The sequence below is a fragment of the Myotis brandtii genome, unplaced genomic scaffold (assembly GCF_000412655.1).
Source record: "Myotis brandtii unplaced genomic scaffold, ASM41265v1 scaffold493, whole genome shotgun sequence".
NCBI classification, from domain to species: domain Eukaryota; kingdom Metazoa; phylum Chordata; class Mammalia; order Chiroptera; family Vespertilionidae; genus Myotis; species Myotis brandtii.
The window spans coordinates 2,855,305-2,870,808 of NW_005368827.1; the positions used below are offsets into that span (position 1 = coordinate 2,855,305).

At 36.5% G+C, this 15,504-nt stretch overlaps 1 protein-coding gene across 1 annotated transcript in view; it reads left to right on the forward strand.

Annotated features, from left to right (window-relative positions):
• The window catches only part of LRP1B (low density lipoprotein receptor-related protein 1B), a 1,756,854-nt gene that overhangs the window by 1,235,405 nt on the left and 505,945 nt on the right, over positions 1-15,504 (forward strand). The window contains exon 33 of the mRNA XM_014548045.1: positions 14,033-14,173. Coding sequence (XP_014403531.1) covers positions 14,033-14,173 — 141 coding nt within the window. The remainder of the gene's footprint in view (positions 1-14,032; positions 14,174-15,504) is intronic.

A 15,504-nucleotide genomic window follows, 5' to 3' on the forward strand; every position in this document is an offset into this window, starting at 1 on the left:
GCTACCCAGCAGGAGCTACGGAGAGATCTGCAGATTCCCCTTCCTTGTTTTGGGTTTGGAGGGGCCCAAATGAGGCCCAGCTGTGAAGCAATGCAAGCTGCTGTGGGGCCTTGGGCCTTCTCTTGGAAGTTCTGGGTCTGTCTGGCCCAGCTGCAGTTTGTTAGGTAATTTTCAGATTGCAAAGGGCCAGGGCATTCATATGCAAAAGCTTTTGCTGCAGCTTGGGTGGGACAGGGTCTCAGGGAATTAACAGGGCGGAGCAAGCAGCTATGGCTGATCCTTAGCTCTGCCCTAAGGGGCCCCGTGTCTCAGTGTCCCATTAATCGCTGCAAGCACCTTTGAGAGAAAGCCGCCCTCGAGTTCCGAGTTCTGCCTGCTGCCAGACAGTCCAGTTTCTCCCCGTATGAGTCTAGGTCCCCAGAGACTCACCCGGAACTGGAGTTCAGAGCAGTCAGAGGCTTGTGACTCCCTCCCGTTTCAAAAAGACAGCTGTGTCCTCAGTTGCCAGCCCTTGCCACGTGTGCCTCCATACCTCTGCACTTCTGCACCTCCTCTGAGTCTCAGTGTGCTTTTTCTTTCCTTCTAGTTGTAGAATTTCCACTCAGCCAGCCTTCCTGTGGTTCTGGATGATGTCCGTTTTGTCTTTTAGTTGTATTTTTGAATTTGTTGTGGGAGGCAGCAATTTCTGGTGTTTACCATGCCGCCATCTTGGTTTCCCCTGTTATGCTTCTTAGGCTGGACTTTCAATTCCTGTCTTAGTCTCATTTTAATAACTTCCCCCTGTACTTTGTTCTGTTCTTAATAAATTAGCAGATATGGGGTAGTGTATATTAGCCAGCTAGGGATGCCTTAACAAAATGCTACAGAATGAGTGATTTAAACAATAAAAATGCATTTTCTCACTGTTCTGGATTTGGAAGTCCAAGATCAAAGTGTCAGATGGTTTGTTTCTCCATGGGCCTCCTTGTTTGGTAGATGACTACCTTTTCTCCATGTCTTCATACAGTTTTTCCTTTGCGCTTACCTCCCTCGTATTTGTTCTTATGAAGACAACAGTCCTATTGGATTATTGGATTCAGTCTCCATCTTTATAACCTCATGTAACCTTAGTTACCTCTTTCAAGATCCCATGTGCAAATACAGTCACATTTGGGAGGTAGAAATTCAATATATAAACTTTTTTTTTTTTTTTTTGCGAGGGTTGGGGGCACAAAACAGGGAAGGCAATATCCAATTTAGCCTTATTTAGCATTTCCTTAAGCTGAGCCTCTTAATATGGGGGAAAATTATTCTCTTAAAACTTTGTCCTAAACAATGTGTAAGTCAAGGTTTAAAAAATAGTGTTTTCTTTAACATCGCTAGTCTCGCTTGTTTAAAATGGTGATAGATTTAAATATGAGTTATAATATTTAATTTTCCCTGTATTAATAGGTAATTTATGTACGACTTGAATTTGGTGATCACCTGTGGAGTGATTATCACAGACAATTAGCATTATTTTCTTTCCACTGCCAAGAATGTCCACTACTAATAACTAGTGTAGGAGAAGGAAAATGATTTTCCCTCTACCCTTCTAAATTCTTGGCACATATTGTTACAGAAGACTGGAGAAAAACCAAGCAATGCTTAGAGAAATAGAGTTACACTTTATTACACATGGGCCCAGAGAAAAAAAATTTTTTTCAAATTCTGAGCAACAACATGGAGGAAGTTGTCCCTTTTTATATCTTTTTCAGTCCTTTGTCTCCCAAATATGGGGTTTTCCGGTCTCCTTTGCAAGTTCTTAAAGAGCCCTATGTGCTAGGGCTTTGAGACCTCAATCAAAGGCCTGGCCTGGCACCAGCACTGATAACTTCGTCTGGGGAAGGTTTATGGCCTCTCTAAAATGGGAGTAAACAGGTCTTGCAGGACCAGACAATTAAAGGGGAAGTGACTAGATTCAGATTTTTAGCCCCCCAAAATGTCTCTTTTTCCCCATCAATATCTCTAGTAATAAAAGAGGAAAGACAGGGTAGGATGGGAGTGGGAGGGTAAGTGGACAACCAAAGAATTTGTATGGATGCAATGGACGCAGACAGTAGGGGGATGAGGGCATGTGCTAGGGGGCAGGAGCGGCTGGGGAGAGGACAATGGGGGGAAAAGGAGACATATGTAATACTTTTAACAATAAGGAATTGAAATTTTTTAAAAAAGATAAATTAATAGGAGAATAAAACATAAACAATTTTAATTCTATATGTTCAGGAACCCCATAAATATTTGAGATTCAAAAGGCAACCAGGCGATTGAGTCTTATATAGCATCCTGAGTAAGAAGAGAGATAGGGAGGGGTCTGTGGTTTCAAAGCAGGGAGGCAATTCATGTGAAAGTGAGTAGAAATGTTTGGTAAACATCCCCTGCCATGCACAGATGAAAAAGTCATCACTGATAAAAGCTCTTTTTCTGGTATAGGACCCCTTTCAAATGTAAATTTCTCCTACAAAGAGCAAGTTCTACTCTGTATACAGAGCTTCTCTTGTGTCTGTTTTTAAAAAAAATAATAATCAGCTCAAAGTAATTCTTTTGCCAAAGAGGCACATTTTGGGGTGGCCCTTTCTGCTAGCAACAAGAGAAGTAGTATAAAATCATAGAAAAAAATAGTGCAGATTCATTCATCATTCTGACAAAGTACTTCCATATACATTCCTGTTGACATTATTTATATTTTATTATCAGTATAGTCACATATATCTATCAGATTTTCTATACATTTTTTCTCATTCTTTTATTCCATATAGCTATCAATGACTGTCCTTAACATTTGTCATTTGGCGAAATATGTCATATAGTATATAAGGCTAGTAAAATTTACCTCATTTATGGATGATAAGAGGAATACTAAGAATCAAAGTAAGGTACCCAAAGAGTAAATGTCATAGTCAAATATCCAAGCAGATTTGTGTGACTCTAAGCCACATTCTCTCTCTCACTTACTCTAGTGACTCTCAACCAGCCTGGAATACCATTCATATGACTGGCATTGGTATATGTAGGGAAGATAAAAGTTAATAAGACATAATAATTCCTGCCCTGAAGAGTCTTATATTTTAAATAAGGAGACATACATGTAAATAACAAAGTGCTATAGGATTATGAATGTTATAATAAAATTATAAACAGACCACAGAACAACAACACAAAGGATTAGGTGAGCCACTCTACCTCTTGGGGACAACTACAGTTTCCAATAGAGGTGCCATTTGAGCTGAGTCTAGAAATCTGTGTATATATCCATTATTCACATAATCAAAATGTAGGTGGGTGTAGCAGTGGCAGTTAAGGATTTCAGATGGAGGAAGTCAATTGACTGAAAATACAAAAAAGTATAGAAATGCCTGACAATCATTTGGAAAATTATAAATACTCTCAACTCTATATTAACTATTAATTGGTATCTAGGGTACATGGTAAGAGGAAACAGATAAAACAGTATAGACACAAACACAACTGTGATGCTAAATGAATACTTAATTCAAATGTATGTAGTTAAAATATTCAAATCATCTGCTCTGTTATTGGAGTTGAGTAATTCTTCATCCCTTCCTTTCCCTGCCCCTCTTCTTTCCTTTTTCTAATGAAGACAATCTTAGGTAACATCAGTTTGCATTAAATAAACTCTACTTTTTTTTTTTTTAATTTTCTGAACATCCTTGAAAGCAGTTATTTGGAGTTGCCTTGTTTTGTCAGCTTATTCTTTCTTCTCACTGTCATTTCACCTTCATCATTGCACAAAAAATCAAGTTCACTGGCAACACAGTCAAGCCATTAACTCAGAAATTAAATTACCTGCCATTCTCAAGCCTTTCTCCCTATAACCCCAGACTGCCCCCTCAGCTCTCAATGAGGCAAGTGTCTCAATATAACACTGAATGGAAGGAAGTGAGGGTCATATCTGTCAGTTCAAGGTCACAAAGGTTTCAAAGCAAAATTCTTGACTTTGTTCTGCAGTGTTTTCCATCCTACTTCCACTGTTCTTCTCCAAATTCTCTGTTTGAGACGAAATAAAAATTGAAACAATTCTTAGGAGAAGGAAGAGCAAAGAGACGTCTAGTTCTGTCACTCACTGCCCTGAGACACAGAGTTTCACACAGGGCTTCAGCCACTGCAGAGCTGCTCCGGCACCAGAAGAGCAGCTCACAGGCTAAGGGACAGCTGTAGGCAGACATACACATCTCTGACTGTCCAGCTGGAGGGGCGTTTCTGATTTGTGATAGGTGCAGTGTAAAAATGTAATGGTGTCTAGGTAATTATAAATGATAGACTCATTCTGATGGGTAGCTATTTCTCATATTTACAATAGTTTTAATTATTTTTCTTCTGGTTATTGTCATCCATGTCTTTTCTGAAACATGGTTAATCTATCCCTGGGAATTGAACGTTGACTGCAATTCAATATTCCTGGAACACGGAGCACTGGGGACCGTTACAGATCAGGTGATGGCAAGTTAAGTGGGCATCAAATCATGGAAGGTCTTCATGCCATGCTTAGAGGTTTGACGGGGAAGCCAGGAGAGAGGTTTAAGCATCAGGATGGCATGCTTCAATTGATAAGGCACTGAGCTCAGCAGTTTCAGTAGGAATGGAGGGAGATAAAGTATTCCTTTGGAGAGATAATAAGGGTGAGGTCTTAAGTGGACTTGCTTGGAATTAATAGGTACCTGGGAGAGGCCATGGAGGCAAGGTGGGGGGAACAGATGCCCGTCTGGTATTTACTTCTGATGATTGAGTGGGAGCTATTCTTTATGAGAAGTTGTCTTAGTTGGTTCAGGCTGCTATAACAAAAGATACTGGGTGGCTTAAACAACAAATATTTATTTCTCATTGCTCAGGGGACTGAGATGTCCAAGATCAAGGCACCAGCAGATTTGCTATCTGGTGAGAGCCCACTTCCTAGTTCACAGAAAGCCAGATGATCTTGCTATCTCACACTGGAAGGGTGGAGAGAGCTCTCTTGGGTGTGTGTTTTTTTTATAAGGGCACTAATTCCATCCATGAGGACTCCACTCTTACAACCTAATCACCTCCCTAGGCACCACACTTTGGGGATTAACATTCAATGTATGCATTTGGAGCATCACAAACATTAAATCCATAACAGATGTTTACTGGGAAAGAAGAATACATGGAAAAAATAAAATGGATTTTATTTTGGTAATGTAAAGTTTGTGGTGACTTTGCTCTTAATACTATGGGAGCTGAAGACACAGAGCTCTTAACCCAGAGGTTCTCAACCTGTGGGTCGCGACCCCTTTGGCGGTCGAACGACCCTTTCACAGGGGTCGCCTAAGACCATCCTGCATAGCAGATATTTACATTACGATTCATAATAGTAGCAACATTACAGTTATGAAGTAGCAACGAAAATAATTTTATGGTTGGGTCACAACATGAGGAACTGTATTTAAAGGGCCAGAAGGTTGAGAACCACTGGTCTAGATGGTAGCTTCCTTAGAGATTGGAGAAAGCGATGTAGAGTAGAGGTCTCATAATTTAGCATTTAGGTCTGTGGTCCTTAATCCTACTTGCACACTAGAATTACCTAAGAAGATTTGAAAAATCTTGTTGTCGTGCCACAGACTACAACAATCTCAGGTGTTTCTTTTTAAAGGTTCCCCCTGGTGATTTTGATGTTTGTCTCAGGTGGAGACTGGTTGACCAGCAAATATCAGCAGCATCTTGGAACTTCTTAGAAATGCAAATTATCAAGCCCCACCTCAGACCTATTGAATTTTAAACTCTGTAGTGGGGCCCAGAAATCTTGAAAGGCCCTTCAGGTGATTCTAATTCACACTCAAAAATGAGACCCACTAATGTAGATTATCATTGAATATCTGCATTTATATATGATATTCACAGCTTCAGTTGTCTTTTATTTTCACTGCCATTCCTGGTGTGGTCATCTTCTTCAGAGAATAAATCTTCCATCTTTGACAAGACTTCAGAAGGACCACTTTCTTTGCTGTGTAAACCATTTTCTAACTGCTTCTAATTAGACTAAACAAATCATCTTTGTTGTTGTTGTTGTTGCATTTATCTATTTTAGAGGTCTTAAACTCTCTAATTTCTGATCTCTTCTGAATTTCTGCAGTGCAAATTAACTTGCATCTGGACTCCTCCTATTACAGGTCTAGATTTTCATTTTATCTATTAAGCCAGTCAACAATTATAATCTACTTTCAACCTACTATTTTTAATAGCCATGGACTCCTCTCCTATTTCTCCTCTTTGTAGGCTTATGACGTTTTCATTGCTTTCTTGTAAATTTTGGGATTTTAGAAGAGTAGAAATAATATAATTGCCATATAAAATACAGGACATCCAGTTAAACTGAAATTTCAAATAAACAACAAACATTTTTTTTTTGGTATAAGTATGCCCTAAAAAGTTATTTTTCATTTATCTTAAATTCAAACGTAACTAGGCATCTTATTATAGTTTCTATCTATAATAATAAAAGGTTAATATGCTAATTAGACCAGACATCATTCCGGACGACCTTCCTGACAAAGCCAGGGCCAGAGGGAAGACAGTCGGGTCCTCGGTGCCTGTGGGCGGCCCAGGGGAAGCCAGCCCGGGTCCCGGGTGCTGGAAGGATGCTAGTGCTGGCAGCTGGAGAAAGGAAGGCCTACTCTTGCATGAATTTGCATGCATTGGGTCTCTAGTTTTAAACATAAAGGGCTAATGTTTGAGAAAATCTAACTTTAAAATGAATCTCAACAATTGTGGTGATATTCACTAAAATAAATATTCTAAATATTTAAAAAGTAAGTTATTAATTTTGATGATATATTTTAAGTAGTAAGGCATTATTAAAACTTTATACTTCTAATTTTAAAATGTATTTACTGAAATATATATTGCAACTTGCTTTAATTTGGGATAAAACTTTAAGTAAGTTTATATTTATCACGTAACATTTGCATTGCAAAGTATAATGTTGTCAGTTTCTGTGGGTTACTATTTTATGCACAGAACAATGCAGCGGAAAGAGCATTGCAATTCAAGTGATATCAGCTGAGAATGAACCCACTTCTGTGTGACCCTGGGGAAGGTCATCTTTTGACCTTCTGGTTGCTTATCTTTAATAGATGTTTTAATACATTACATCTCAGTTATGATGATTAAATGAGACAATCAGATTCGCTTATGTTCAGAGCCTAGCAAAGGCACTAGAACTTACTAGATTTTAGTAAATTTATTCTCCCCCCCCTACTTTTGAGTGAAGATTTTAAAGACTGTATGGTAAAAACAATTTATATTTATGTTACTTTTGTAATTCTTTTTTCATATTTCATCAAATTCTTTACTGTCTCTATTAGCAAATGTATTAATTTGCTAGGGCTGCCATACAAATCCCACAGATTGGGTGACTTAACAGAAATTTCTTTTCTCATTCTGTAGGCTTGTGCTGTGGGAATTTTTTATTTCTTCTGAGGCCTCCTGTAGGTGACTATCTTCTTCTCCCTGGGTCTTCACTCTATGTATCTGTATTCTAATTTCCTCCTCTTATAAGGACACTAGTCATGTGGATTGTGACCTACCCCAATGGCCTCATTTTAAATTAATTGCCTCATTAAAGGCCCTGTCTCTAAATATAGTCATAGTCTGACATACTGGGAGTTAGAACGCCAACATATGAATTTGGAGGAAGACAATTCAGTCCATTACAGTGAAATACATAGTTATTAACAATTACTTGCTAGCAACTTAAGCAAACAGCTTTTGAATTGTGGTAATTTCTGAAGATTCTTGTGTATTCATGTTAATAACAATGTGAAAGAAACAATGGTGAATCAAAATACTAATTACACCATCAAAAGCAAAATTATTTCTATTAGAGGAATCTTTATAATGGATAATATTTATAAAGAAATATTTTTAAAAGATAATATCAATAGGGATTGGGAGAGATGGGTTTATTGAAATGCTTTCAAAGTCATGAATTATCATGAGAGATATTTTGGGGGATATTTATTTTCCCAATCATTGAACATGTATTTAGGGAGTTTCTACATTATACTCAGTTCAAATAATGCAAAGTATTGTGAAGAATACAAAGAAGTACAAGATCCTTGCTCGAAGGAATTTTCATATCTGGATAAGGAGTCTAAATTTGTACAAGTGAAAAGAATAGAAAAAGCAACAAAATAAAACTGTACGATTCTGTCCTTACAGGCCATAGAACCAATGAGAAGGAAGGGTCTGTGAGATATGCTAGTCTGAAATATTTTACTGAGCATGGGGTTATACTTGTGCAATGATGGAATTATGGTAGAATTATGCAAAAAAGTAAAGAAACTAACAAAATAAATAATTGAATTTTATCTATATTCTTCACATCACTAATAGCAGTGTTCAGTTATGTCTTTTTTTTAAGAAAACTTAACATGATACACATCTTCTTAACAAGCTTTTAAGTGCACAGTATGGTATTGTTCACTGTAGGCCCGACAGGTATCTAGAACTTACTCATTTTATGCAAATGACACTTTATGCCTGTTAAATAGCAACTCCTCATTTCTCCCTCCTCTCAGCCCTTGATAACCACCATTCTACTCCCTGTTTCAATGAATTTGAATATTTTAGACTCCTCATATAAGTGAAATCATATAGTATTTGTCCTTTTGTCACTGGCAAATTTTACTTAGCATAATGTCCTTGAATTTCATTCATGTTGTTGCATATGGCAAAATTTTCTTTATCTTCCATTTTTTAAAAGACTTTGTTTTGTTAGAGCAGTTTGTTTCATAGTAAGATTGCAATACAGAGATTTCCTATATACCTTTTATCCCCCCCCACACACATAGCCTCCCCCATTCTCAATATCCCCTGAGCAGATTATTTCCTTCTTTTTAAAGGCTGAGTAATAATCCATTGTGTGTATGTATGTATATGATATCTATCTATCTATCATCTATCTATCTATCTATCTATCTATACACACATATATATCACATTTTTTATCCACTTGTTCTCTGAAGGACATTTACGGTGTTTCCACACCTTTATTATTATGAATAGTGCTGCAATGAATATTGGAGTGCTGATATCTCTTCAAGATTCTGACTTCAGTTCTTTTGGTTACATACCCAGAAGGGGGACTGCTAGGTCATATGGTAGCTCAGTTTTTAATTTTTTGAGTAATCCTGTTTTCTGTAGTGGCTGTGCCATTTTACATTCCCAGCAACAGTGTACACAAGTTCTTATTTCTCCACATCCTTTCCAACATTGTTATCTTTTTTTTATGATGATTGTCATCCTAACAAGTATGAAGTGATATCTCATTGTGGTTTTGATTTGTATTTCTCTGATATTAGTGATGTTGAGTATCTTTTCATATATCTGTTGGCTGTTTGCATCTCTTTGGATAAATGTTTAATCAAGCCCTTTGCCCATTTTCAATAAGTATTTTTGTTTTTTTCCTACTGGTTTATAGGAATTTCAGTTATTTCTTTTCTATTTCTTTATTTCTTGTGTGTTTCTCTCACAAGAACATAAATCTATAAAGGCAGATATCTTTTTGAATTGTCTTCTGTCATGTTTTCATTGTCAAAGTTAGTGCTTTACAAATAATAGATGATCAACATTAGTGGAATATTATGATGTGATAAGAGTAGGCTGAATGCATGTATTAAAGGGAGGTTGAAAAGACCTGTCAGTTGGTAGAATCAATGTAGTTTACATAGTGATTTAAAAACCTGATAGAGAATTTTGTATTTGAGGCAGTAAATTATTAGGTAGTTTGAAGAATCTTGATCAAGAACTAGAGATGAACCTAACTAGTTTTTCCAGGATACTTGTGGTCCTAGTTCCATGCTGGTCACTGTTTCATGCTGGTCACTGCTGTTATCCAAATCCTCATAGTCCTTCATGGGCACCGGATTCTTTAGTTATTGTCCTCAAGGCCATGGTTCTTTGTGTTCAGTCCTTCTCCTACTTATTTCCTAACTCTGTAATACCCCATAAAAATATAATTGGAGCATTAGATAATACCTTCAATCTGCCACAGGGTGGTTACCTTCTAGTGGTTAAGGAGAGAAGTGTTTTTCTTCTTATTTTTTCATTAATCTCCTGTAGCAATAAGAACAATGCAACCAGAAATAACATTTTTATTATTTTGCCATAGAGATTTGTTAACATGTTCAGTTTTAAATGGATAGGATCCAGGGTCATGATAAGTTATATGTTAGCTGACTGAAACTTGAGAATTTGCGGAGAGAGATATTATCTTAAAAAATCACTTACCCCTTGTTGCCATAGAGCAGTGGTCAGCAAACTCATTAGTCAACAGAGCCAAATATCAACAGTACAATGATTGAAATTTCTTTTGAGAGCAAAATTTTTTAAATTTAAACTATATAGGTAGGTACATTGTTATTAACTTAATTAGGGTACTCCTAAGGCTTAGGAAGAGCCACACTCAAGGGGCCAAAGAGCCGCATGTGGCTCGCGAGCCACAGTTTGCCGACCAAGGCAGAGTTGCTGCTCAAGACACTTTAGGTCTTAGAGGCTGAGAAAGGAAAGATCATCCTCATCCCCTGAGTGATACACTCAGAGATGGTTCAAAAGAAGAGATCCCTGGTTCTCAGAGTTAGAGCTCTTAGCTTCACTCAGTCATCTATGTCCTAGCGGTGAAATGTTTTGGCATAGAAGACAGAAGTGTGTTGTGTTTCAACGTGAGCTACTTTAAAAACCTAACCAGCATAGCCTTTTTCTTGAGTCAGAGAGTGGTCAGTCCATTAGACTCTGAATTCCATACTTTAGGTAAATTCTTATTAGTTATTGATTGTGTCCACATTTTTTATAAAATTTTATTTCTGAAATAATATACTTATAACAATAAAGCAAGTAATATAAAAAAACTGTTATCAACAGCAACATCTCCTAATTCAACCTTTTCACCCCTAGTCACATTTCACAGGTAAATCTCTTATTTCTGTCTATTATTAGTTTTCTGAGGTTACTAGCAAACATTCTAGGTGATATGTCAAAACAACTAATTTTTTATTTATCAACTTTAGATATCATGCATTAATTTGCTTATATGCAATCATTTATATTACCCTATTCTTCTCCTTTCAAAGGTTTCTAAACTAAACAAATTTTCTCAATCTCTATTTACTTTTCTATTAAAATGACTCTCCATTTTTTCCATGATATTCTTTCTTCTTTCTAACCACATTTTCTTCTTGCTTTGCATGTTAAATCTTTAGACAACTCCACTTTTATTTTTACACTAGAGGCCCAGTGCACCAATAGGGGCTGATCTGAGGTGGGGTCGACTGGGTGGAGGGGCCAAGGGAGTTTGACGGGGGCTGATAAGGGCCCCAATTGGGCTGGATGCCTGCCAGCAGTGCACATCATAGCAACTGGTCGTTCTGGTCATTCCAGTTGTTCCATTGTTCCAGTCGCTTGGCATATATATATATATATAGCCAAGGAGTAAAAATAACCCAAATGTCCACTAATGAATGGATAAACAAAATGTAATAAATCCAAACAATTAATGTTATATACTGTAATTACAGTGAGTCCTCTGTGCTTTGTTTAAAGACTGACTTTAAAATTGAAAACAAGTAAATGGCATTTATTAGGATTATAAGACAGATTAGAATTAAAGGGTAGGATTACATGTACTTATTTTTTAGTCTCTCTCTCTCTCTCTCTCTCTCTCTCTCTCTCTCTCTCTCTCTCCTTATATCTCTCTATCTCTATTTCCATCTCTTTCTCTCTCATTCTTTTTATTTTTTCCCTGGAGATCTTACTCCCAGTGTTTCCAGTCTCGTGATCCAGTGTGAACAGCTTTTTCCTTATGTTTAATGCATATGATTTATTCTGGAGCTTCCTTTTTTCATCTTGCTTTGTTCAATTTTCTGTTTCTTAGATTCCATGGCATTATTTTGACTTATTTTGCTCAAGATCCAACTTTCAGTTTCATCTTAAGAGTTGATGGCTGATAAACTTTGAAACTTTGAGATAAACTCCCACCCCCTACGTATACCCCTCTACTCCCCCCACATACAATCTATACAGTTAGTTAATAGTTTGGTGTAGAACTCTAGCTTGATTATAATTTCCCCTAATAATTTTGAATATTGCTTTTCTGTTTTCTTGCTTCTAGCATAGTTGAAAAGAAGTCTGACATATGTTTTAATTTGTACTCCTTTGAAAGTTATTTACCTTTTTCTGTCTGAGAAGTTAAGAGAAAGATTTTCTTTAAGCATCTTAGTCTAAAATGTCACACACACACACACACACACACACACACTCGTTCATGTTTTCTACTCTTTTTGCTGGAGGATTACTTGAAAATGTGATCCTCATATGTTTGGTCTCAGGACAGGGAGTGGGGGAAATGGTAGAGGCATTACTTGTAAAAGTAATGTCACTCATTCACTATTTTTAATCTTTCTTTTTGCTTTCACCCTCTTATTTATAGGCTGGAATCCTGGTCATCCAGAATTCTGTGGAGAGCGGTGGCTTCCATTCCTCTGTAGCTTTTTTCATGTTGCAACTTTGCCCATTTCTCCATATAAAACTATATATGCTTTAATTTTCTTGTTTATTATATGGGTTCATTTTTTTAAATCTTTTATGTTTCTACATTTTTATCACAGTGGTATAGTGGAAGAAATAGAAGCAAAAACACATGTTTACTCCAGTCAAAATTTCTACCTTTTTTTTTTTATTCACAGGGGATGTCTCTATTATTATTCAAATTTGTGTGTAAATAAAAGCATAAGTGAATAGGCTACATAATTTCACTGTCCTACTCTAGGTGCCATATCTGAATGTCAAGGGAGAGAACACTAAACTTTTTCCATGGGAAGGAGATTAACTAATAGGCTGAAATCAGTGCTTGGTCCATAACCTGGGGCCACTATTCATTCTGTTTCCCAGGGAAACCTACTTACTCCCTCTTTGCCTCAGTGTTTTTAACCCTAAAATGATTTAATAGTAGTAGTACTTACCTTTGTAGAATTATTATGAAAGTTAAATGAATGAATTACCGATATTGTTTAGAATTGTGCATTGCACGAAATCAGATGCAGGAAGGGATGATTATTGTGACATCTGCATTATTACTGTTCTTGCCACACCTGAGGCTATGCTTTGGTTCAGTCAAAATATCATGGCATTTAAATGAAAATAATTGTTCCTTGGAGGTAAAGACTATATTGTTTTGTTCACAGACATAAATAACCTTATTTTCACTTCTAGGTAGAAATTGATTTGATCTCAACTGTCACTTGATTCTTGTTGAAAAGTATAAAATTTATCCAAAAACTTTAAATTAATAACTTTGTTTTAAGTCATTGCATTACCTTAAATTTTTGTTTAGTGTACTCTGCCTGGAGTCTTAGAAAGAGCACATGTTTTATAGACAGGAAGACAAAATATGTAAATTTAATTAAGAAAGTTAATGTATATGAATCTTATATTGTTTATCGATGAAAAGAGAAGGATAATAGTTTTCTGACAGGTTTGCTATGACAATATAAAATAATGTAATAATAAATGTGTGATTTCCAGTAAAATGCTAGTATCCTGAAGGTCAGGACTGTTTTTTTATCTGTGGGAAATTGCAGAATCTCTATTACTAAGTGAGCACTCAATACGACTTAACAATGTACAGTAATAAAATTTTGGAGAAAGAGGCATAAACTGTGAAAAAAATTAAAAGAGATTACTATAACTGTAAAGAACCCAGTAATGGAAAGTACTAATGGTTAAAAGCTTACACACTTTAAACAGCAAGTTAAAAAACAATCTTTTTTGTACTTGCTTGGGTATTTTGTTTGAGGAGGAAAATTTAAACACTAAAATGTCACTATGATTTGCATTTTTAAAGGTAAAAGTGATTTTACCGCTTCTCTTAGAAAACAGAGATTGAGACTATAATAAAAGAAAACAAAGTATTATAGTTTAATAGCTATTTATTATTAAATAAGATGATTATCTGTTCCATAAAAAAACCTTTTCATTTTTATAGATAAGAAACTATGGTGGGCAGACCACAACTTAGCTCAGCTGGGAACCTGCAGCAAAAGAGACGGAAGGAACCCCACTGTCCTGAGAAATAAGACTTCTGGGGTGGTACATATGAAAGTGTACGATAAAGCGGCACAGCAAGGTACGTCGCACTGAAATGAGCTTGTGCCGCCTTTTGAATATATAATGTTCTCTTTTTTTCATATTATTTTCTCAATTCAACAATTGACGGTTCATATTTTTTCTTCTAACATAAAAAGGGATGAAAGTCAAATTCTCTTTAATACTAGAGAAGAAATTACTTTCATACAAGGTCTATAATGAGCTTTCAAAACATTAGCAGAGCTGCCCAGGGATTCATAATGTCGTCAGGTCTTCGAAGCAGGTCTTACTCGGTTTTTGATTACAAAATAGAAGAATAAGGGGGAAAAAATCCCAGCAAAATAAATGAAATGTGCAATTAAGCCCAGAAACGGAATGAACTAGTCGGCTTCTAATGGACTAGGTTGACATAAGGATTCCATATCCAAAAGCGCAGCATTATTGGCTCTAAACATTTTGCTTTTTTTGTTTTTGCTTGTCTAAATGGTGTGCAGTGAAACGGAGTGAGAGAACTAGCAGATGGTTTACATAGGTGGACTTGTCACATTGCCCAAATGGCCCTTAGTCCAGGGATGCCAGCCAGGCAGCCCCACACCTGCTAGTCCTTTCTTAGTTTTTGCTCCATGATCTGTGATTAGCAGAACTCCCTTCCGAGAAAAAAAATATATAGTCACTGTCACGAGAATCGCTATCTTCATGTATCTTTAGTCCTAGGAAAAAAGTCAAGAAAATGTATTTTGTATCTAAGGTAGGTGGGCATGTAGACCCAAGCAGAGAAGAGGAGAGGGAAGAATAAGGAACCAAGGGGATCATCACTTTAGTACTCGGTTGACAATCACTGAGGAGGCAGGATTTGTTGGAGATACCAATTGAGAGACAGGCCTGCACATCGAGAGACAAATGAAGACCAGATTCATGGTTGCTTTCCCTGGAAAAAGCATGGGCCAAATTTGGGCATGAAATCATTTTTTTTTTTACAGGAACAGCAGGAATCATATGTCTTTTTCATAAACTAAAATAAATGAAACATTTTTAAGAGAAAGCAATTGCTGTAAAAAACCACCTGAAGTGATTACTGTGTTTGTTCTTTTCATGGTTGAGAAGACACCAGCACCCAAACTCATCAGCACAAACCTGTATTTGGTTCTGACATTTATTTTGGCCATTGTCTATAATAATGAGCAGCATTGTTTTCACTAGCAGTTTCATAATGGAACATTTTCTGTATCAAAATAAACAACTTAACTGGCATTCAAGTCGAGGGGAGTAAATTATTAATTGGGGAAAAAACCTCTGGTACTCAATAAAATATCATGACATTTGTGTGGATTTTAATACAATAAATAAGTATAAAACCTTATAGTATCATGA